At 41.5% G+C, this 23,564-nt stretch overlaps 1 protein-coding gene across 2 annotated transcripts in view; it reads left to right on the top strand.

Annotated features, from left to right (window-relative positions):
• Positions 1-2,244: 2,244 nt before the first annotated feature.
• The window catches only part of TUBGCP3 (tubulin gamma complex component 3), a 53,019-nt gene continuing 31,699 nt past the window's right edge, over positions 2,245-23,564 (top strand). For both annotated transcript variants that reach the window (XM_084306987.1, XM_084306986.1), the window contains exons 1-6: positions 2,245-2,441; positions 11,542-11,649; positions 13,480-13,547; positions 14,525-14,602; positions 15,188-15,405; positions 20,932-21,104. In XM_084306987.1, the coding sequence (XP_084163113.1) occupies positions 2,366-2,441; positions 11,542-11,649; positions 13,480-13,547; positions 14,525-14,602; positions 15,188-15,405; positions 20,932-21,104 (721 nt within the window). In that variant the 5' untranslated portion in view covers positions 2,245-2,365. The remainder of the gene's footprint in view (positions 2,442-11,541; positions 11,650-13,479; positions 13,548-14,524; positions 14,603-15,187; positions 15,406-20,931; positions 21,105-23,564) is intronic.

Below are 23,564 nucleotides of genomic sequence, written 5' to 3'. Positions count from 1 at the left end.
AAAGATCCAGCAGTTATGAGGAGGCACTGACACATACAACAACCATATAAGCCTGATTCCTTGGGAAAAAGAGGCTAGAAATTAAATAATATATTCCCAGTAATGTAACAGAATTGACTGCTGTTACACTATTTCAGCAGCATAACGTAGGATGTAGTTTTACTGGGGCTGAAAAGCTTAAATTAGTACTTTTGCTTGCAGACACACTTGAGTAAGGCCATTTTAACAGCATGTTCCTATTGGAGAATCACAGAATGGTTTGGGCTGGAATGGACCTTAAAGATCATCTAATTCCAACCCCTGCCATGGGCATGGACACCTAGGCAGGGCCCTAGGCAGGGCCACCACTCACTAGATCAGGTTGCCCAAAGCCCCATTCAGCCTGGCCTTGAACACCTCCAGCGATGGGACATCCATAGCTTCTCTGGGCAAACTGTGCCAGTGCCTCACCACCATCCGAGGGAAGAACTTCCTTCTAACTTCTAGTCTAAATTTCCCCCCTCTTTTAGTTTAAAGCCATTACTCCTTGTTCTATCCCTACACCCCCTGAAAAAAGAGTCCTTGCCCAGCTTTCCTGTAGTCCCCTTTAGGCACTGGAAGGCCACTGTAAGGTCTCCCCAGAGCCTTCTCTTCTCCAGGCTGAACAAGCTCAACTCCTTCAGCTTGTCTTCATAGGAGAGGCACTCCAGCCCTCTGATGGACTTGCTCAAATACATCCATGCCCTTCTTATGCTGGGGGCCCCGGAGCTGAACACACACTCCAGGTGGGGTCTCACAAGAGCAGAATATAGGAGGGAGAATCACCTCCCTCGACCTGCTGGCTACACTTCTTTTGATGCAGCCCAGGATGTGGTTTGCTTTCTGGGCTACAGGTGCATGTTGTTGGTTCAAGTAGAGATTTTCATCCACCAGCACTCCCAAGCCTTTCTTTGAAGGGCTGCTCTCAATCGATGCCCCATTGCTGGAGGTGTTCAAGGCCAGGCTGCATGGGGCCTTGGCCAACCTGATCTAGTGGGTGACATCCCTGCCTATGGCAGAAGGGTTGGAACTAGATGATCTTTAAGGTCCCTTCTAGCCCAAGCCATTCCATGATTCTATAACTCATCACCCAGCCTGTATTCACGTTTGAGATTTCCCCAGCCCAGGTGCAGGAACTTGCACTTGGTCTTGTTGAGTGGCATGAGGTTCATGTGCGTCCACCTCTCAAGCCTGTCCAGGTCCAGAGGGATGGCATCCCTTCCCTCCAGTGTGTCGGCTGCACCACTCAGCTTGGTGTCATCAGCAAGCTTGCTGAGGGTGCACTCAAATCCCACTGTCCTTGTTAATGAAGGTATAAAACAGTACTGGTCCCAGCAGACCCCTGAAGGACACCACTTTTCACTTTTTGAGTTGTTGACATCAAGTCCCTGCCTGCAGCCATCCAGCCTTTTCCTTATCCACCCTTCATATCCACACCTCTACAATTTAGAGACAGCCTTGCGCCTCTATAACATCTTCAGATTTTAGAAACATGACACAATTAGCACTGCTAAAATGGCCAGAAGGGATTTGTAATACCCATCCACAAGAAGTAACAGAGGATTTATTTGCCAGTGACCGGATTCCCTTAGAGCTTTTAAAGATTTTGTAGAGCAACACCACTTCCTGACACTTTTTATTATTATTATTATTTATTTATTTGTTTGTTTATTTTTGTTTGTTTGTTTGTTTGTGTGTGTGTGTGTAAATGTGAACAAACTGTTTTTGCTGCCTGGTGGAGCAACCCCTTCCACGACACTGTGCCCACATGAGGTAACGCTGGCAGCGGTACTGCGATAACCACCCTTGGCAAGCCACGGAGAGCCGAAGGGAGGCTCTTTGGGCGTTTGGCACCAAAAATAAATACATTAATTAAGATTTGAAGCCTTCCCTTCACCTAGCGGAGGCGCAGCCCCCGTTTATTGACGCGGGATGCCGTTCTGCCAACCCCAGCGAGTTCCACCTTGCTTCCAGCCGCCTAAACCCAGCACCCCGAGGCCGTGCAGAGCCACCCCGTGCGCTCTAAGCCCGCCACACTCCCTGGCTGTCCCCACCGCCCCTACAACACCGCTCCCACCCCCGGAGCCCGGCGCCCGCCATTTCCCTGCCGGGGAGCCCGGGGCGGAGCCGGGTCTCGGGGCGCGGCGGGGCCGCCCCTCGCAGCGGCGCGGTGGGCGCGGGCCGGCGGCGGCTGCGGCGCTGGGCGGGCTCCGTTAAAATGGCGCCGTAGGCGAGCGGCCCAGCGCGCTGCCGGCTGCTGGCGCGGGGCGGCGGGGGCCAGCCTCTTCGCCTCCCTCCCTGCCGTCTTCCTCCTCTATCCTCCTCCTCTTCCTCCTCCCCGGCAGCGATGGCGACTCCGGACCAAAAATCACCCAACGTTTTGCTGCAGAACCTGTGCTGCCGCATCCTGGGCAAGAGCGAAGGTAACGGCTGCCCGCCGCCCACTGCCAGCCCTCAGGGGGGGCGGCGGGGTCCCCGGGTCCTTTCTGAGTTGTTCTGTGTGTGGGCAGTGCTCGGCGGGGAAATTCATGACCTAGCTTTCGTGGTATCCCTTTTATTATTATTATTATTTTTTTTTTTTTGAGCGGGAGAGGGCTTTCTGCCATGTTATGGGTCGCTCTGAAGTGCCTCACGCCTGCTCTTGTCTTCTGAGAAGTCCCTCCAGGTTGCCTTGGGGTGTTTGCATGCCAGTAGCTGATACCTTGGGGTGTTGACCTGTTGTACAAAATGTGCTTCAGACTAAAAATGGCCTATAAACGAGTTTTCTTTAAAAGGTAGAAAACAAGTGATGAGGTATAAATACTCCCGCCCCCCCCCCCCCCCCCCCCCCCCCTTCTCCCCTTCTATGCTTTTAGAGATCTGAGCCCATCTTCCCTCTCCATTTTTAAAAAAAAATGACCTGCAAAGCCATGAACATCCCAACATCCTGTCTCCAGACCTGTCAGTCTGGAGGAATTCAGTGTCAGGAATCTCTGGTGTGGGGTTTTTCTCAGGATGTGGCTCCTGCTCTTCCCCTGCCTCCCCCAGATTGCTTCTAGCTTGTAAGCTGTGTAACACCTCGTGTGCTTTTATGTAATCACATTTATTTTGGTAAACCGGTCTAATTGTATATTAAAGGATATTTCACATCAGCCTACAGTTCCAAGCTGCTGTTAGAGCTTTGCTTTTAAAGCTGTTTCTCACTTTTAAAATCCCTTAGAAAACATTTCCCAATACAGTTGATGTATGCTCATATGTAAGAGCGCTTCAAACTTTTTCGCTACCAGAAATCCTGAATTTGTTGTGCTATTTCTGCTTTAAAAAATAAATAAATTGTCTTTATGGGAGTGCTGGAACCCTCGTTTAGGCCATTATTTCTATATTGCTGATGCTGAATTGCCTAATTCTGTTCTCTTAGATTTAAGGGTGAATTTCAACGTAATCCAAGCTTGTTTCTTGGTATTGGACATCTTATTTAGGTTTATTATGCTTAGAAAAATCTGTGTTTGTCAGTTATGGTACAAGTATTGGGGAGAGGTGGGCCACTTATACTGACTTTACGTGTAGCCTTCTTTTTCAAGCCTCAGTTTCTGTACATCTTCTTGTCTTCTGACTGGAGTGTGCTGGCAGTACGTGTGAAAACATGGAGGAGAACTCTGTTTATTTTTAAAAATAAATGCCAAACCTATTCCTGTACGGTGAGATGCCACTCATGTAACTAAGATGTCTCATGTGCGTGTGACAGGAGAAATTTTGCCCCAAATCATGGTAAGCTGCTGTATGCAGCCAGTAGTCCCCTGTCTGCTCACTTCCCTGAGCACTTGAATCCTTCAACTCCTACTGAAGGATTTCTTAAAGTAACAACTTTTTCTTTTGAAAAGAAAGCATTATCTGTTATGCTTCCTGTTGCCCATGCTTTTATGTCTGTGGCAGATAGGAAGCCCATCCTTACCTGCTATTTATTCTTGTGTTATGAGGGACTTGAGCACTAAAGGCTCCCCCTTCTTACATGAGGCTTCTGAAACAGCCAGCTGTAGCACGTGTTAGTGTGTCAGCAGCCCAGCTACTGATGGACAGTTCATAGAGACAGTAATACAGGAGGCCTTTGGATGAAATCCCAGTCAAGAAAGGTGTGTATGGCTTTTTTCTGTGTTAAGTAACATCTAACTGGTTTTCAAGCTTTTAACTCTGATTTCATTTCAGCACTGGACAAGTCTGAAGTACGTTATTGGTGTGCAGTTAGTGGTGTGCGTGCAACTTCTCCCATCCTTGGGTACTGATGAAGTTAAGCTGCTTCGTGTACACATTCTCTTTTTTGCAGCAGGTTTTGCAAGTATGATCAGTTTGGTTTCTGTTAAATGATTTATGATGTTTAATTCTGTGGAGTATTTTTTTTAAGCATAGCTTCTTCAGTGATTCTACTAGAAATTCCTGTAATAAATTAGAAGCAAGAAGCTGTAGCTGGGTCCACCCAGTCATCTTTAACCACTTATGTGGTTATCCTGCTGTGAACTTCTAGAAATGCTAGCTTTTGATACCTTCCTAGAGTAAGTGCTCTAGTAAAGTACAAGTTATTGAAGTAATTAATATGGATTAATAATAGAAAGGAGCTGTGATTCAATGATCTAATGGATCTTCCTGCCTGTACACTCCCTGTGTTTCTCTGTACTTCAGAAGGCTTCAGCTGCTTGCCTACTATTGTGCTCAGCACTTGTTTGCTGTAATATTTGCAAGGAAACTATGGCTTCAGTGGGTGCTGAAGGGTTTAGTTTATGTGATGTCTGTGTTGTAGTAGTGTGTTGCAGCTAATTTGAGTTATGAGTGGCCTTACTCTGCAATGCCTGAAGCCTTCAGCAAACCTGACTGGGCCCATTGTCAGCTGGGGGATCTGCTTCTACATGTGACATCCTGCGTTCCCCACTTGTCCGAGGTCTGTGTTGAAGTGTATTTGTGCAGAGCTGTCCAGCAATAGAGCTGTTCTCTCCTTCCATCCCTGATTTTTGGGACCACCCACTATATAGATGGCTTCCTGCGTTTCCAAAGTCAATCAGCTGCATAGACCTAGTTGCTTTTTTTTGTTTGTTTGTTTTTTGTTTTGGCAAACTCTTTTGCCTCTGAGAAACATGTTTCAAGATCTGTTGAGGTATGTAAAGAACTCAAAAACAAAACAAAACAAAAAACAAACAGAAAACACATACATCAATACTTATGTTAGAATGAAGGTTTGAAAGACCTCTGTTCCTGTGCTATAGCCTCAGTGAGGGTTTGAATCCCTCTCTTTTGTGGTACCGTGTGTCTTCGGGGACCCTGGTGCTCTGTGGCAGGAGCGAGTGCCAGCCTCGCTCTTCCTTATGTCCTCACAGTGTCTAAGAGCTGGTGGGCAAGTTCTGCATCATTGGCCTTTCTGGGTTTATCCAGCTTATCTGCCTCACTTTTACACTAACACCTGATCTCCCAGAGAACTTGTCTGCCTGCACAGTAACTTCCATAACTTATTTTCGTCCTTATCTGTGGACTCCAGCAGTTGTACGAGGTTGCATGCTGCTCCCCGAGCATGAATGCAATGCTCCTGACAAAGCTTCTTGTTCTTAGCATCTTTCAGGAACCTCTTGGAAGTCTCAGGCAGTCAGAGACTTTGTAGGCTGCTGTACTAGCGTGTCAGTTTTAAAAACTTAGTACATCAAGTGATACAGCTGTTAATATTCAAGCTGTATCTCCCTGTTTTTGAAGCCTAAAAAGATCTTTGTATGTCAAACTCCTTTAGTGTTTGGAGGTATGCATGCTCTAGAAAGCAGTATTTCAATCTTCAGAGAAGAATTTGCAATCAGAGGCCCATGCTATGGCCTTAACTTAATCTGTCATCTCAGTGGTTTTCTTGTTACATTTTTATAATAAACAATAATGTTTGTGGGCTTTTTTTTGGGGAGAGGGGGTGGGAGGGGAACACTGAGTTTATTCAAAAGTTGAAATGGAGGTTTAATTGTATATACTAATGGAAGGAAATGCAAAGTGACAAGTTAGATGAAAGGTCATAGCAAGGGGAAAGTTACAAGCAGACCATCTACCCATGTTGCTGACAGTTCACTGGGATGTTCCTCAAATCTGTTTACAGACAATGCAACGAGAACCAACAATATTAACAGAATTAAAGAATAGTTGTGTTTCCTGTGCTGTGCTAAAAGTTTTGTGCATCTCCTGTAAGTAAGGAAAGGTGTACATGTGTTAAGGACAGGAGTGTGAATACTGAAAGGACTGTTAATTAAAAATAAACTCTAAATCTTCAATGAACTAGTGTTTGAGACTATTTTTTCATATAAATTTTATATATTTTTATTACTCTTAATGAATTTAACTATCTTAAATGTCTTTAAAGCTGAAGGCCAATAGAAATAGAATCATAACATTGCTTGGCATTTCAGACTGCTATTTTAGTTTATCAGTATATGACATCTTATATTAATATAATAGTTTTCTTTCCTGATAATTCATACTGACATAAAACTTTTGATACAGCTAAAATGCATAAAGAAGACAGCAGCATTACTATATGGATGAAATCAGGAGCTTCTCACAGCATGTGTGAGCAGCTTCTCAAATTTTACAGCTTTGATGCTTAGTTTTGCAACAGTAGCACATTAGGTGTTTAGCAAACACACTGCTACTATTAAAACCCCCTTTTTATGAGCATGTGTTAGCTTACAGTAATGGTGTTTGAGTATTTTTCAGTATTTTGTTGTTCATCACCACCCATGGAACATTGCATGCGGTTTAATGTCATTGTTTTACAATAATGCTGTATCTCTGTTTGAACAGAGCTCTTGTTTGGGAAGAGGCAGCTGTCTGGAAGGGGAAATAATGGAGAGCTTGCTAATTTCTGAAGTGTTTCAAGAAAGTGATTATTGACTAGTCTAGATGAACTTCTTTTTTTTTTTTTCAGAAATGTCCTCTAGGTTTAGCTTACAGGAAAGTTAAAATAATCAAGCGTTTCATCTCTAACGATCTTAATATATTCATGTTTTGAAACAAGTCCTGAAAACAAAAGCAGCAATTGAAACCTTTTTTTCCCTTTAAACTTAGAGACCCGTAAACAATGATGCTAGAAGAAAAATGTGTAAGATTGAAGTGAATTTCAATTCATTTCCTAGAACTACAGGTAAAGTTAGAAGCTTCTTAGCAAAAGACTTACTGAATTTCAGCATTTCCTCTTAAATGCTGGCTTCTTGAAAGCATGCTGGCCAAGTGATTCTACTTTTTCTTCAATTTTTCCTTTGAACTTCACTTTCTTGTACTATTCTACATTCTTTCTTACTACCACATTCTTCTTATATGCTGCTCTGTTTTTTGCCTGTTCTACACTTGCACTCTGTGTGACTTTAAAATGTTACCTACCTTTTGGAAGCAGTTCAGTTTTTACACCTCTTTGTTTTTAGGAGGGTATGGATGGCTGGGTAGACTGTGGGTCTGTGAATTATTGATAGCTTTCTCTGCTCGAATGAGAGACTTTAACTTTTTTTGTGGTTTGCGAGTGCTATTGCTTTGTTTAACTGTATGGCTGCCTACAGGTATAATTAATTTTCTGTGTATATGCATATTACTTAAAGGGTAATGTCTGTCTTTGTCTGCTTCGAATTCTTTGATCAGGCCTTTGGAAAATGAGTCCTGCTCAGTATGGTTTCTCCCTTTTCCGTGTGAACAGCTGTATCAGCTCTGTGCATCGCATCCCTTGAACTTACTCTTTCATAACAGATTTATATTGAATCACTTTTTGATGGAAAGGCATGTGCACATACATAGATACACACCTGTGTATTTTAAACCTGCCTGCTGTCTCAATAAGTGTTTTTTGAGGAGGGAAGCTATTAAAAGTATCTATTAGTTACACATGATGCAATTCTTTATTTTACTGACAGAGATCAGTAGTAAAGTCGTGTTTAATCGCTTTAGGTACTGAAGTTATTTTACAGACTTGTAAGAAGTAATTTGCTGCTGAGGAAACTCCCTTAGCAAGTTTTGCTTGTAAAAAAAAAAAAAAAAAAAAAAAAAAAAACAACAAAAAAAAACTGGACTCTATATGACTAAAGTAAGAGAAGCTGAATACAACATAGTAAAAATAATAATAAAAAAAACCACAAACAATGCTCTTATGACAATGCTATTGAATTTCCAGTGCAAATCTGTATGTGTAAAGAGTGGATAACTTTGGGCCATGCCATTAATAGTGTAGTAGGTTTAATCTCCAGAGTTTTTTTTGATAGAGTTGTAGTCTTTCAAATAAAGATCTTTCTCACATGCCTTCTTAGGACAGTATGGAAAAACTATACTAGGTTTCTGTGTTTAAGTAGTCTTGCTATAGTTAATGTTGAAATAAGTTATTTATGATTTTTGTTAAAGCTTCCCCCATTAAGTAGCAGATTTTTTCTTGTACTGCTGATAAATTAACAATTGTTTTTTTATTAGATCGAGAACTTAGGTTTAAATGTTCAAAATTTTTGGAAATCTGCATGAATATTTTTGTCTGTCTTGCCATCAATATTCCATTGTAACAGAAAATGAAAAACATAGCTAGTCTTACTGACTCCAGTGTCAGAGGCAGATTGGAAAACACGCAGATAGTCAAGTCTGTGATTTTTCTTCCATTATTTTGAAGGTAAGCCCTTACTCTGATATCTTTCATTGTGCACACATGCATGAGAGATACAACAGCAACAAAAAAGCCTTGCAACCATGTATAGCTTTCTTCCTGAGTCAGGTCTTTGGAGAAATGAGACTCCAGAGAGTCTTCAGAGGCTTTGTACGTATCTTTGCTGTATTTTGTGATCATTGCATCAGGTGATTATGAAGTACCAGATAATAAACTCACTTGATTTCTCTTCTTGGTTCATTTTAATTTAATCTAAACCTGTAAAACCACAGGGAGCATCAGAGAAGAAGCACGGCACTTTAATCTTTTTGAAGGACTGATACTAACTTCTTTTTTCAGAAACAAAAGAAGTGAGTAAACAGTAAATACAGCCTCGCTTACAAGGGAAGAACATTGTGTTGCTGACTGGTATAAAATAAAAAAAAAATGCTCTGATTTCTATTTTTTTTCTCTAAGCACTAAACTTAGTAATAATCATAACATATACTAAGAAGTTAACAGAAGCAGTTGAATGAGTAATGCAGAATTGTTCAGATGTAGCAGGATGTTGAACAATAGAATATGTAGTAGAGTTCCAAATAAAAATACTTATATCATAGGACATGCATCTTAATATTGCAAGATTATGAATGTGTAGGAAATTAGTTGATTGTTTCAGGTCTTCTCTTCAGTAGGACCTCAGCATTCTTCAGCTGCAGTGCTGCCAGATTTCCCTTTCTGTACTTTCTCTCTTCACAATTTCTCCTGTCAAACATCTCACATCCTAAATGTCTCTGTTCCTCCGTACTCCCTGGCTTCTGTCTGGGCAGGAGGCAGTACCTGACATTGCTAAACCTGTGCTGACAGACCAGAGACTGAGCTTGTGCTGCGTGCTGACCCCTGGCAAGGTTATTAGGGTGGTTGTTCTGCCAGTCCCCTCATAGAGACCTCAGGGACTTCTGGTTTTTGTTTTTTCTTAAAGGTTGGTAAGAGAGGGTAGTGGGAGTGGGCGTAGAAATGAACTTCCAAACATCATTTTTCTTAGAAAACCAGAGTAATACAACTCTTTAGTGAAGAGAAACTCTATGGGGAGGTGCCTGTGGCTTTGGCGTGGTTGAATTTGTGTGTGTTTTTAAGACACCTCTTTTTTTAATTGCTTCCTTTTTATATTTTTCTATAACATTGACCTAGCTCACTGGTAATTTTTTTTCACACACTTTTTAGTCAATAATCAGTTTTTAATTATTTAATCTAGGCACATTTTGTAATGAAGTACTCTGACATTTAACCCTTGGCCTCATCTTGGCTTTGGTTAATCTGGGTCATTTGACTTGAAACTCTCTTTAGCAATTTTATTTTTAAATTGTAGTTCTAATCGAGCCACTATAATTAAAGATATCTAAGAAAAGATGCCTAAGAATAAGTAGAGAAACTGAACTGTCCCAGCTGCTCCTGAGGACACAATCAAGGAATTAATGAAAGATACAATAACTCTTATTGTCTGGAATAATTTAGTGCAAATAGTTAACTGGCCCAGCATGGTTTTTAGGGGTCTGTTTCCCTACCTGCCACTTCAGGAAGTCAGTGAGTATCTTTGTTTCCAGTGAACCTTTGTCCTATTCCATTTCCCTTTTCCTTTCAAATGTGTCTGTCCAAACCAGGATCCCTTCTTATTTTCTTGTCTGAACCATTGCTGTACCAAGTTGAGTTTGCACTTTAGTTTTCTCTGTAAGTTGACTGCTTAACTGAGTAGAACATGCTTTGGCATGCAGTGTTTTTATATATAAAACAGACTTAATACCTGGGATTTAGTAGTGTTTTTCCCTGAAATCAGGAAATGTGTAGCTGACACTACACTTTGCCCAGAGAAGCTGTGGCTGCCCCATCCCTGGAGGTGTTCAAGGCCAGGCTGGATGGGGCTTTGGGCAGCCTGGGCTGGTGGGAGGTGTCCCTGCCCATGGAAGGGGGGTAGAACTGGATGGGCTTTAAGGTTCTTCCAGCCCAAACCTTGTATTATTACAGTTATTCCTATATGAGGATTAGAAACTTAGCCAGCACTTCGCATTTCAAAGGGCACTCAACATGTCCATAGGGTTATTGCTTGACTGTCTTTCATATCAATACGTGTGACTGTGACTATGCTACAGAGGCATTAATGCTGAGCTGTCCATATCTCCGTGTTACCAGATTAATAATCTTCCCACAAAGAATACATCGATGCAAATACTTGCATTAATGTTTTTGGTAACAAGATTATAATTTCAATCTTTGCATGATGAAAGAGCAGTGCAGGGAGATGACTAGCTTGTGGGTTATGCATTGGAAGAAGAGCATAAGACCTGAAGTGATAAAACCATGTAAACTGTTTTTAAGACAAACTAAAACCACATCTGAAAACAACACACAAACTGGTAAAGCCACTGTTGCAGACATCTGAGTTCACATCCACAGGTAGGATAATCCAGTTTGGTGCTGGATGAGAACATGGTGCTGGTGAACATGGCTGCGTTGTTGCTATGTGTACCCAAATTGCGTGACTTTGTGCCCAGTCCTGCACCTCTTCAGGCTGTGGAGAGCTGCAGGATAGCTTGAAGATTGCTGATGCTCTCTTAGACTAGGCAGGCCTAAATCAACACAGAATAGGAAAGGTTTATTTACAAGTTTCTGTGCAATTCTATTTGCAGAGTACGTACAGGTGAGTATGTTTGAAATACCTGCTCATAGGTAAACCTGACTTCACTGCCCTCTGGTTAGAAGTGTGTCTAAGGAACATAATTTAACAGTACATGATCCAAGCTGGGTACATCTATGCCAAATTCAGTCATAGCAAAGCAAACTTGTGTCTAAAACTTTTGTTCTTTCACTTCTAAGCAGACTGCTGAATTTCGATTAACTGAGAGGGTTTTTTTCTTTCTTTCTTTCAGCTGATGCAGCCCAGCAGTTTCAGTATGCAGTGAGAGTTATTGGAAGCAACTTTGCTCCCACCGTTGAACGGGATGAATTTCTTGTAGCAGAGAAAATCAAGAAAGAACGTACGTGCATCTTTGTTTCTTAGATATGTGTGGAAGTTTTTCACTAACTTATTTTATTCATCTGAGACGGGATCACTCTGCCTCGCAGACAGTTCTGTTGTTATGGCTGTCCTTGAAAATCTTGTGATAAAAATTCCAGGAATCCCCTAGTTACTGTCTCTGAGTGGCTGTTTGTATTAACAGTTCGGATGCTTTTGAATGCTCAGCTTAAATCTTCCCTTGCTGCAGTATGAACCACTTTCTCTCTCAGCCACTACAGAAAGAATGATTTAATATTGTACTTCTTTCATTTTAATATTTCTTGGAATTCATAAGTTCATATTTATTTTTGGAAGACTGATATTTTTGAGGTGTACCTTAGCAATATTACCATTTGGCATAATGAACTTCATGAGCACCTGTGTGAAACCTAATGAATGAGCATTCTGGGGATGGATGGAGTGGAGTCATTGTTCATGCAACTTTTCTGATATTTCTTGACTTCAGTTTTTCTACAAGTTCATCTACAACCACCTCCTCAAAGCCAAAACATTAGACTGTGATAGTGTAAGTGAAGCTGTGGTTGTATTATGTTGTGCTCTATGTTGCTTTTTTAGTCAAGTGTTACTCGGTGAATCCAATGAGGTTGTGAGGCATTCCTTTTAAAAAGCCAGGTAATGCTTTCAACAGCTTCTCAGCCCTACAGTAGAATGTCCAGAAGCAATTACTAATTAACTTAAAGCCTCCTTGGGATGCTTGGGAGCTTCAAACATTCAGTCAGTAAGGACGATAGGGTTAGGATATCTGAAGCCAGTGGCTGTAACCTTTTAAAGCATGTTTGTTTGTTTTTGATAAATTGGAGCTTCCATTACTTCCTGATAGGCAAATAAGCCCATCAGAACTTCTCCAGATGGACCTCCAAAACACTGTACTCTACAATAAACGCTTCTGCACATTGAATTTCTGTATGATTTGGCCAGTACTAGGCAGCACGTCAGCATATATCCTTGTTCTGCTGTTGCCTATTCCCTCAACAGGCAAGGAACAATGCAGCTGATGATCTCCCTCATCTTCTTTCTCCCCAGCTTCGCCTCGTAGTTAAATGTTAATGGTCATGGAATAACGGACTGGGTACATCCCTCTAACTTTATATTTATTCTGGAGTTGTTTTGCAGTAGGTGACTCATTTGTTAAAATGTACTTTGCTGTGGCCTTTAATATTAATTAGCATTTCTAATGTTAAACATCAATTGTTTTCCTATTAACGCTTCCTTAGAACTTGTCTTACCTCTTTTTTAAATGTGACTCTTTCTGATATAAAGTTGGTTTTCTGAAGACATCTTAAAGCTTTAAAGTACTCTTCTGGGCAAAGACTTCTATTATATAACTGGCTGTGATCAAAACTGTTACTTTCCTTGATATATGGAAGTTCTGTGACATTGAAGTTCTGCTTGACTTTGACCAAATGACATTGCTATTTTTGTTTCTTTCATTGCCTAATATGGAAATTGTGCTTTATGGCATTCTTACCCATATCTGTTTGCAGTTGTGTTAATTCCCAAAACCTACAGAAATGTAAGCTAGACTTTAAAAATAAAATAATAAAAACTTCTTTAAAAGATATCTCTTGTTCTAAGAGAAACATTTGCTTGCATTAGGTCACTCCCACTGCAAGAACTTTCAGGGGCAGGAGTGCAGATAGCATGAAAACAGGCAGAAGTCCGAGTGACAAAAGTGAAACAGTTACCCAAGAAAACATAATTATGCTTATGTTTTCCAATTTACCACGATATGATTTCTGACATGGTTACTATACTTGTTTCAGTTCTTTAATCTATATTTTTTTTTCAGTTGTACGACAAAGAAGGGAAGCAGATGCTGCTTTGTTTTCAGAACTCTACAGAAAACTCAGTTCGCAGGTAGTGTAATAAATGTGTAAAGAAACAATGCACACAGGCATTCTTTTGATGTTAGAGCTGTTTCTGGACAGCTCTGTCGTCTCTGTTTCTTCTTGTTTTATGGCAATGCCTTGCAAGTTTTTATTTTTTATTAATCTAGGGTTTAAACAGGCCTCATGCTTCTGAATTTGTGTCACAGGTTTTTATTGTGAAAGGTTAAGGGTTTGGCTTTGGTTCTACTGACATAAATATAAATCAAAGAGCACTGTGTTGGTATACTGATTGGAAAAAAATGTTAGTGTATAGAAGCCCATGATTCAGGATAATGAATTGGGTAAAAGGAGGTGAAGATGTGAGGACACATTTATCTGAGGTAGGTGAAGAATCCAGAACAGATTAGCAGCAGTCAAACATTTAGCACAGTAGAATATGCTGGGCAGTAATAAAATAGTTGTCATTTGTACGTCTTTTTTTTTTCACAACAAAAAATAATGTAAAAGATGTCTTCTGTGTAACAGAAAATTTACCCTCAGCTTGCTCTCACCCTCAAACTTCTGAAGCCTCCCTGAAAAGGAGGGTGAAGGGGAAAGGGGAGAAGAGACAGTTCTTTTCTAGCTATTGTACCAAAACTTTCCTTACTTTTAGGTTAGAGTTGGATCCAAGTCAAAGATGTTTTAAGTAGTGAGAGCGTGGAGGAGTGTTGGTAAAAGTTTAGATCTATGTAATTGTTTTTCTTAATAGCAATGAACTTTAAATTTAAATACTTGCTGATCTCAGAGCATGCGATAGTTCATGACATGAACACAGTAGAGAAAGTTCATAAAATAGTGTTACAGAGGCTATACTGCACATTCTCAGTTTATTTAGGAATGCAGCTCCAAGTTGGTGTTATTGTATGTTAAATTAACTTAAACGTGCACATTTTAGTAGATTGGATAATAAAAATTATAAATCAATGAGTTGGTTGTAACTCTTTATAAATCCTTTTTCTTTTAAAGGGCATTTTGAAAAATAAATGGTCAATACTCTACCTCTTGCTTAGTCTCAGTGAAGACCCCCGTAAGCAGTCTAATAAGGTAAGTGAGGAGATAATATGCTTAGTTTTCTCAGAACTAACCATTGCTTAGTTTGGGTGTCACCGAGTCACTATCCAGACTGAAATAGTTCTAGAAACCAGATCATGTGTGGTGGTTGTGTGTGAGGCTAAAAGGAAGAAGACATTTGGCACAAGTGTTTGCAGCTTTTTATATTAAGTGAATGCAAAATTGAGCTGTCTATCACTTGTAGCTTGAGCTGTGACTTCGCTAGATGGTTTTGTTTTCTGCTTGGTGGTGTAACGTCTGCTCATGTACTAATGAGTTTGAAATGGAGTAAGGAGAGGAAAATTCCTTCTCTGGTTGCAGCTCTGCTAGAGCCAAAGTGCTTTTACACTTATTGCTATTGACAGTTCACAGTCAAAAATAAACGATGTTGCTAAAAGGGTTTTTGCTTACTGTAAGGGACTTGCTCTTTTGTCATCTTAATTTTAGCAAAGAATTTCTTTGCATAATCATGGTCTTCAGTTATTTTTTTGCATTCGTGAATATTACACTACATGTTAACTCGAGACATGACTTACAACAACTCACAAAACTTCTTTTTCCAATTCGCTTCCTTTTCAGGTATCAAGTTATGCCACGCTTTTTGCTCAAGCATTGCCACGGGATGCTCACTCAACCCCTTATTACTATGCCAGACCTCAAAGCCTTCCACTGAATTACCAGGACCGCAGTGCTCAATCCGCCCAGAGTTCTGGCAGCATGGGGAGCAGTGGGATCAGCAGCATCAGCCTGTATGCCCTCAATGGGCCAACGCCAACTCCACAGTCGCTCCTTCCAGGGTAAATTTAGCCTTTTAAGTTCATAAATAAGTATGGAGAAGCCTAGAGATCATCTGCTTTATTTCCTCTTCTAGCTTCCTCCACCACCACCACCTCTGCAGTTTTATGTAATCTAGGATAAGCTATCTTTGATCACCTCTTGATATCACCTCTTGATGATTCTCATACAGCTAGTTGGAGAAGAAACTGGAGACTGTTTAAGTATCTGTTCCTAGGGGTCACAGGGACAGGGATTTCCCTTTGGAAACAAGGGTTCCTATATGCTTCCTTGTTAGGATGAAAAGAGTCAGAAAAAGCCATCTCCTATCTTGAAATATATAAGTTTTTAATCTTTGAGTGGTTTTATGGGAATCCCATTGCTTTTTCAAATGATTTTTACTTGAAAGAAAAAAATCAAAAAATTTACTTTGTTGATGTAGGATACTACCAAGCAGTACCTCTTCTACCAAGGTCTTGGGATGATGGCCTATTTATATTGAAAAGAATAAAGGCATGCCATATTTAGGTCAATGTCAGCATCCTTTAACTGATTTTAGTATCAGTTTAGCGTTTTTGACCTGTGATAAATGATACAGTACAGATTAGTATCAAAATAGATTATCTGTGCGGGGTTTTGTTACAAAATCAGCTTTTCATCTAGATTTTCAGTGTTTTGTTCTTCCTATTGAATCAGTTAAATCCTTAGGACGTCTTGTCACTGTATTTCCTTTGTACAGTGTTTTTTTGACAGTTACAATACACAAACCTGATTGTACTTACAGGCATAGCTCATGTTCTAGTGGGAATTGCCAGGGTTTGTTTCTGGTTTCTGTTTAACATGCAAATGTTCCTAAGAACAATGTTTTGGAGAACTAAGTTCTTTGTGCCAAGGATTTACCTCTCTTTCACCATGCCATTGTTTGTAAGAGTAATGACAGATTTATTGATGTTGGCCTGAGGAGTTGACTTCTACAAAAAAGTAGACTACAGCAAACAGTTTAACCTAGATTTAAAATCAATATGCTGAGTGTACGAGCTCTTCTAGTTGCTTATTTGTAGCCGATGTGTACGACTCATCAGAGAATAATCTTCTGTGTAAACAAGCAAGTGAGAGCCGTGTCCAGGCATATTCTAAATTCTCAAATTGCTGTGTTCACATCAGTCCAGTCCATTACTAATATCTATAGTCCTCTTAGGTTCCATGATGTAGTGACACAGCTGATATTTTGATGTTGAAAATGCCCATCAGAAGGTCCGGTTGTGACCGGACTTGTTCAAGTACCCAAATATCTTCTAAAGACATTCTCATCAGGTTGATGGCAGGTGCCTTTATGGTGACTTTGGTTTTGCATAGGTATATAAATGCAGACATTGGACTTTACACATCATATGTCATATTAGTAATCAAGCTGTAACTGGTTCCTCCATCTTCTCTGGTTGTCAGCATACTTCCAAACTTGCATTTTTTTAATTACAGCCAAAAAGCTGTAATAAAGTGACTCATTAAAGCACCCAGTAGTTCGTGGGTTTGATCCAAACATTGGAGAAGGTGTGGAAGAGAAGGAAGGAGTTAAGTGGTCTTCTTGACAGCCAAGATATAGGTTGAATGGTTGTCTGAGGTAAGTAGGAAATTGTTGAACAGACCCTTCTCAGAGCCTGGTGTTCAACATTTTTTACTCAGGCTGGCAGCCTGTCATAAGTTGTGGTCCCACAGGGACAGCTGCTATGCCCCATGCTGTTCAGTATCTTCGAAAGTGATCTGGGTGATGGGACTGAAAGCACACTCAAAGTCTGCTGATATTAAACTGGGTGCTGAAGTAGACGTGGTGGTTTTACTCAGCTGGGCAGCTGAACTCCACCACAACCACTCTCTCACTCCTCCTTAGAAGAAGAGGCCGAGAAGAAAATATACTGGGGAAAAAAACAACTCATGCTGAGATAAGGATAATTTAATTAAAGGGAAAAGGGAGGGGGGGAATCAAGCAAAGGCTGCATGGAAACATAGAGAAATTACTTTCTACTTCCCATCAATGAGCAATGCTTGGCCATGTCCCAGGAGACAGGGCCTCAATACACATAGCTGTCGTTTGGAAGGATGGGTGGCTTCATAATGAGAGGCCCCCTCTCCTTCCCTTTAATTTCTGAGTGATGCCACATGGTATGGAATATGCCTTTGGCTGTTTTTTTAGGGTATCTCCTCCCTACCTCTTGCTCATCCCCAGCCTCCTGGCTCTGGGTGGGCTGGAGAGAGTCCTGCTGCTGTGCCAGCACTGCTCAGCAGCAGACACAGCACCAGTGTGACACCACTGCTGTTCTAGCTACATGTGCAGAGCTACACAGCAAGCTATGCAGCACTCTGTGGGGCACTGCATGGGAAATCCCCTCCATTCCAGCCAGACCCAGTGCAAATGTCAGTAGGGAGAGCCATCTTACTGAGAGACCTAAACAGGCTCAAAGAGTGGGCATGCAAGAATTGTACTGTTTAATAAAGACACAGACAAGGCCCTATGCCAGAGACAATGTATCTGAAGAGTTCAGTACAGACTGGGGTCTGTTGGCAGTGTGCTGCAGTGATGAAGGCAAATCAGAGGCTGTATCTGCAGGGTCATTACTTGCAGAGATAGAGATGTGATCATCCCCCTGTACTGCTCAGTGCCTGTCAGCCTACAGCTCGAGTACTGTGTCCTCTTTGCATCCCCAGAGTTCAAAAAAGATGTGGGCAGATCAGAGAAGCTCCGAAGGAGGGCCACAAAGGTGATTGAAGGGCTGCAGAATGTGCCCTGATACATGAGGGGATAAAGTGGCAAAAAGAAGTATTGTGCAAGAACCAGCAAAACTGACTTGTCTCTACAGTCTGTTCCCCTTAAGCTCCCTGCACCGTAACTGTTGCTTTCTGCACGTTGGATAATGCACCTTTGCTCATCCCTTTTTAATGGCAGTTCACAGACCTGCCTTCAACATGCTTGTCTAATCATCTTTTCAATCTGTTGATACTGCCTTCTTCTACAACACCATAGGGAAATACAATTTGCAAGATGGCCACTCTTCTCTGTTTTATGCCAGCCTCCTGCTCATTTCACAGTGTGTCCTTTCCTCCCATAGCTGTTCATCAAATCCCAGAACTTTGCACAACTTTGCATTTGGCTTGTCTTCTGTTAGCCTGGAAGCCTCAGCCACAGCCCCCCTGAGCCTTTCCTCTTCAAGTGTCACAAAACTCATCCTAGCTACCCCCACAGCACTTGTCCACGCTCCTGAGGACTGTAGCTGACCTTCTCCCTCCTTAGTGGCCCCCAGCACTGCACAGAGCCCTCCAGTTCCCCCTGACACCTGCAGCCTTGTTCCCAGTGCCCACCTTCCTGGCTCCTGACTGTACAGAAAGCCCAGCCGTGCAGATAACCACCTGTGAGGACACCAAGGTTTTTCCCTGAACTGGGCCTGCAAGCGGCAGAGAGTCCAGAGAAGGGAGCACAAAACTAACGAAGGGGTTGGAGCATCAGACGTGTGAGGCTGAGAGAGCTGAGACTGCTCAGGCTCGTGAAGAAAAGGCTCAGGGGATCTAACCAGTATGTGTCCATACCTGACCAGGGGAGCAGGGAGGACTGAGCTTGAGTCTTCTTAGTAGTGCCCAGGGAAAGGGCAAGGGGAAACTGGCAGAGCTTGTGCCACAGGTAGCCCTGCTGAAGCATAAACCTTTTATTGTGGAGTGGGTCATGGAAATACATGTGAAACACTGCAGGAGGTTGCCTGGAGAGGTTGTGTAGTGTCCAGGCTTGAAAGTATTCAAAACCTGACTGGACAAAGTCCCAGGCTACCTCCCCTGGTTGAGCAGGGGTTTGAGTACGTGATCTCCAGAAGTGCCTTCCAGCCTCCACCATCCTGTAATCCTTATACAGTATAGGCAGGTATATTAGTGAGGTTATTTCATCTGTCTGCCCGCTTAGGAATATCAGCAGAACCTGTGATGTTCCCAACTTATTCTTGGTCTGACCTGTTCAAACTGTTCCACTTTATAACAATTTCACTGCTATCTCTTTAGTTCTGTAGCCAGTGAACTGGGCAACCCAAATCAGGTCTTTCTGTGAGCATATGACCCCAGCACAAGAAGGACGTGAATGTATTAGAGTGAGTCCAGAGGAGGGCCACAAAGATGATCAGAGGCCTGGAGCACCTCTCCTATGAAGACAAGCTGAGAGAGCTGGGATTTTTCAGCCTGGAGAAGAGAAGGCTCTGGGGAGACCTTACTGCGGCCTTCCTGGGGCCTACAGGAAAGCTGGGGAGGGGCTCTTTGTCAGGGAGTGGAGTGATAGGACAAGGGGGAATGGTTTTGAACTAAAAGAGGGCAGATTTAGGTTAGAGGTTAGGAGGAAATTCTTCCCTCAGAGGGCAGTGAGGCACTGGCACAGGTTTCCAGGAGAAGCTGTGGCTGCCCCATCCCTGGAGGTGCTCAAGGCCACGCTGGATGGGGCTTTGGGCAACCTGGGCTGGTGGGAGGTGTCCCTGCCCCTGGCAGGAGTAAACTTCTCAGTATCTATCGTGCCATTTTGTTTCTTGCTGTGCTTTCTTGTTGAAGTATAACAGCCTGAATTCAGTGCCGTGCTCTTGCTGAGGCATTACAAATGCTAAACACAACCCTGTTGCTCTGTCTTGCTTGCTGCGTTCTTGTTCATCAGTTACATGATGCTGTGTGGCCATGCCATGAATTATGGTGTGGTGAGTGAGAGGGCAAATTCCTTCACCTCTATACATGAATGTTTGCGTTGCAGTCTTGTTTTATCTCTCCCTGCAACTGTGTTTTCACAGCTTTATGGTATTGTTTTAGTGCTTTTTAAAAAATTATTATTTTAAATAAGTGAATATTTCCAGATGTTTACATTCCGGTAGGGGAAGATGGAGGATCTATTGGGGTAAAAAGTCCCTTGCAAATATTTTCAACTTTGTTTTCATCGTCATGGTACAGAAATCAACTTCATCACTGTGGTAGGTACAGAAATAACCAGGAAGATAACTCCTAGTTGTAACATTTTTTGCCTTTAAAGCTGTTTTAGTGAGAGGAATGACAGGTTTGGAAGGGAGGGAAATTGGAACTATCTAGATGCTCCCTCCTCCATCACATCTTCAGGCACTTGATACAAACTACCTGATATGCAGTAGCATGAAAGCGAACTTTTTCCACTTTCTCTACTTTCCTTTAATTCTGTCTTGTGTGTAACTACAAATTCAAGTAGCAGTTAATTTTATTTTGTTGTGGTTCGAGATAGGAACAATTGTATTTGCTTCTAGTCCATTTCAGTGTATCCACGCAATTCTGTAAATGAAGTATCTCACCCTCAGATACGAGGTTACACTTATTGAAATTCATTCTCCCCTTTATTGCCTTTTTTTGTATGTGTGTGGATTTTGTGTGTGGACCTCTGTTAATATTCCTATTTTCAATAAACAAACAAAAGCCCTCAAGTTCAGGGCATCTTTCGTAATTTGCATACGCCAAACCAGCTGATGGATATAGAGTCAAGGTTTTCAAGATGTTTCTTCCTTTTGTCCTTTTAGACAATCCTATCAAGCTCCAGGTGTTGGAGACTGCCTCCGTCAGCAACTAGGGTCACGCCTTGCATGGACTCTAACGGCAAGCCAGCCTTCTTTACAAAGCGCTACCTCAAAAGGCTTTTCAAATACTGTCTCCCGTGGTGTGCCAAGGTCAAGGCGAGAAGGGGACACAAGTGGTAAGCAAAGAAGCATTTGTTAAATTTAACTTTCTACAACTCAAATTGTTTTATCTACAACCACCAGTATTTTTTGAAATAGTTTTATAGCATGTTGAATTTTTTGAAGAGTTTTTCTAAAATGTATTTGATAGAAGGATAGACATAAATATGCAAGACTGTATTATATTTAACCACAGTTGCTTTAGTTGGTTGCTAATTAGTTTTTGCAACATTTGATTTGATGTGTTTTGGTTTTCTTAAAAGATTATGACTTTATTGCAGTGTTTGTCAGAATCAACTGATTGTGGTTACACGGAACAGATACTCTTGTGATGGTCAAAAGATGTTACTGCTTTTAAAAAGTCAGAACAACAATTCAATGAACAGAACTTGCTGAAATCCACTAAGCCATTTGTGATTCAGTCTTTTAAAACTTGGAACTGTGCATTGGGATACAGAGCCTTTAAAACTATTTATTTTTTAATTAATAGATTGTTTATGGTGGTTTTATTTAGAGTAATTGCCATGTTACTGTCAATTAAAAAAAATAGACAAGTATTACTAATTTATTTCTTTAAGTGGCTGTAAACTTGAAACTGATGTCTGGAGGATGTATTCTGAATTTACGCAAGCGTAGCTAAGGAGGAATTGTTTACCAGATCATCTCTGCGGCAATTGTTGTGGAAGTTTCAACCCACTCTGCCTTTACTATAGAAATGGGAGACTGTTCTGAGTAAGAGAGCTAATAGCAGATGTTATCATCCTACATTGCTGTTGCTGGCTGGTATAAAAAGAAAAAAAAAAAAAAAAGATGAGGTGTTTTGTATTTTTAATAACTCTTCTGTAATGATGCAGGGATAGTTATAAGCTTAAAATACACTCTGTCTGTGAGCCCCTGCAGAAATTACCATGTATTTTAAACTCCATCCAGATTCTTTACTGCTAACAGTGCACAAAGCAAATGGAACAGAGTTGTACTGGTGTGGCTGAGGGCAACACTGGGCAGCTAGAACCTAATTAACACTACTGTTGATGTGCAAGAGGATGGACAGACTTTTTCTCTCTTTCAAATCATAGAATCATACAGTGGCTTGGGTTGGATCAGATCATTCAGTTCCAACCCCTCACCATGGGCAAGGATGCCACCCACTAGATCAGGTTGCCCAGGGCCTCATGTGACCTTGAACACCTCCAGGGATGGGCCATCCACAATCACTCTGGGCAGCCTGTGCCAGTGCCTCACCACCCTTTGAGTGAATAATTTCATCCTAACTTGTAATCTAAATCTTCCCTCTTTTAGTTGAAAACCATTCCTCTTATTTTTGCTGTACTAATTGCTCTAAAGAGCAGTAGGTCTTGTTTTCATTAACCATCCAAGACTCCTCATTCCTACATGGAATAGCTATAAGGACCGAGTTTTCTTACATGTAGGCACTTGCTGAAGTAGTAGAACTGTACTCAGAATATGAAAGACTATTTTCAAGAAGATACACATTTCTGTGAATAAAAATTCTTATAATTCCGAATTTATTTTTCTTTTAAAATTTGTTGCTGTTAACTAGAGCTCTCGTATAACTGTACTTATGCAGACAGTGCAATCAGGAGCATTGTTGTACAATTTAGCAATTAAAGGAGTGTGCACTTTAATCTTCTACCATTTCACTAAGACGTCCTAAAAGGAACTAGCCACTCTTGTGTACATCTTGGACTTATGAAAGGAGTGTGAATTTTAAAGAGCATCTTAAGGTGATGGCTACTTTTGCCAAAATAGGAATACCATTTGTTGTTACTGTTGTTGTTTTTATGCTGGGATCTGTTTGGGAGGCAGACTGATGAGAATAAGAGTGCTGTCAAATTTGGAAGAAGTATGTTGAAGCATCTCAATTTCCAGATTACTATCAACTGGAGAGTTGAAATCCCTACGGTCTTGGTGTTGTAAATGAAGTCACAAAAGTAGATGGTGCTGTCTATCCCAGAAAATGTGGGAATAGTTGCAGGAACCTGCATAGCATCTTCTTCAATCTTTTATTTCCTGTAAATCAATTAGTATCCCAAATCTCAAATGTAATCTAGCATTTAACTAGTTACATGAGCAAGACTGCAGAATGTACCTAAAGGGGGTCTACAGGAAAGCTGGGGAGGGACTCTTTGTCAGGGAATATAGTGATAGGACAAGGTGGAGTGGCTTTAAACTAAAAGAGAGTGGGTTTAGATTAAACATACAGAATAAATTCTTCACTCTGAGGGTGGTGAGGCACTAGCACAGGTTTCCCACAGAAGCTGTGGCTGCCCCATCCCTGGAGGGGCTCAAGGCCAGGCTGGATGGGGCTTTGGGCAGCCTGCTCTGGTGGGAGGTGTCCCTGCCCATGGCAGGGGGGTGGAACTGGGTGGGCTTTAAGGTCCCTTCCAACCCAAACCTTTCTGTGGTTCCGTGAATGCTGCAATAGTTTTACTAAATCAGAGATTCATTAATTGTAT

The sequence above is a fragment of the Netta rufina genome, assembly GCF_964035555.1.
Source record: "Netta rufina genome assembly, chromosome: 1".
NCBI classification, from domain to species: Eukaryota; Metazoa; Chordata; class Aves; order Anseriformes; family Anatidae; genus Netta; species Netta rufina.
Note: the sequence above shows the minus strand (reverse complement) of the source record. Positions and strands in the feature narration are given on the sequence as shown.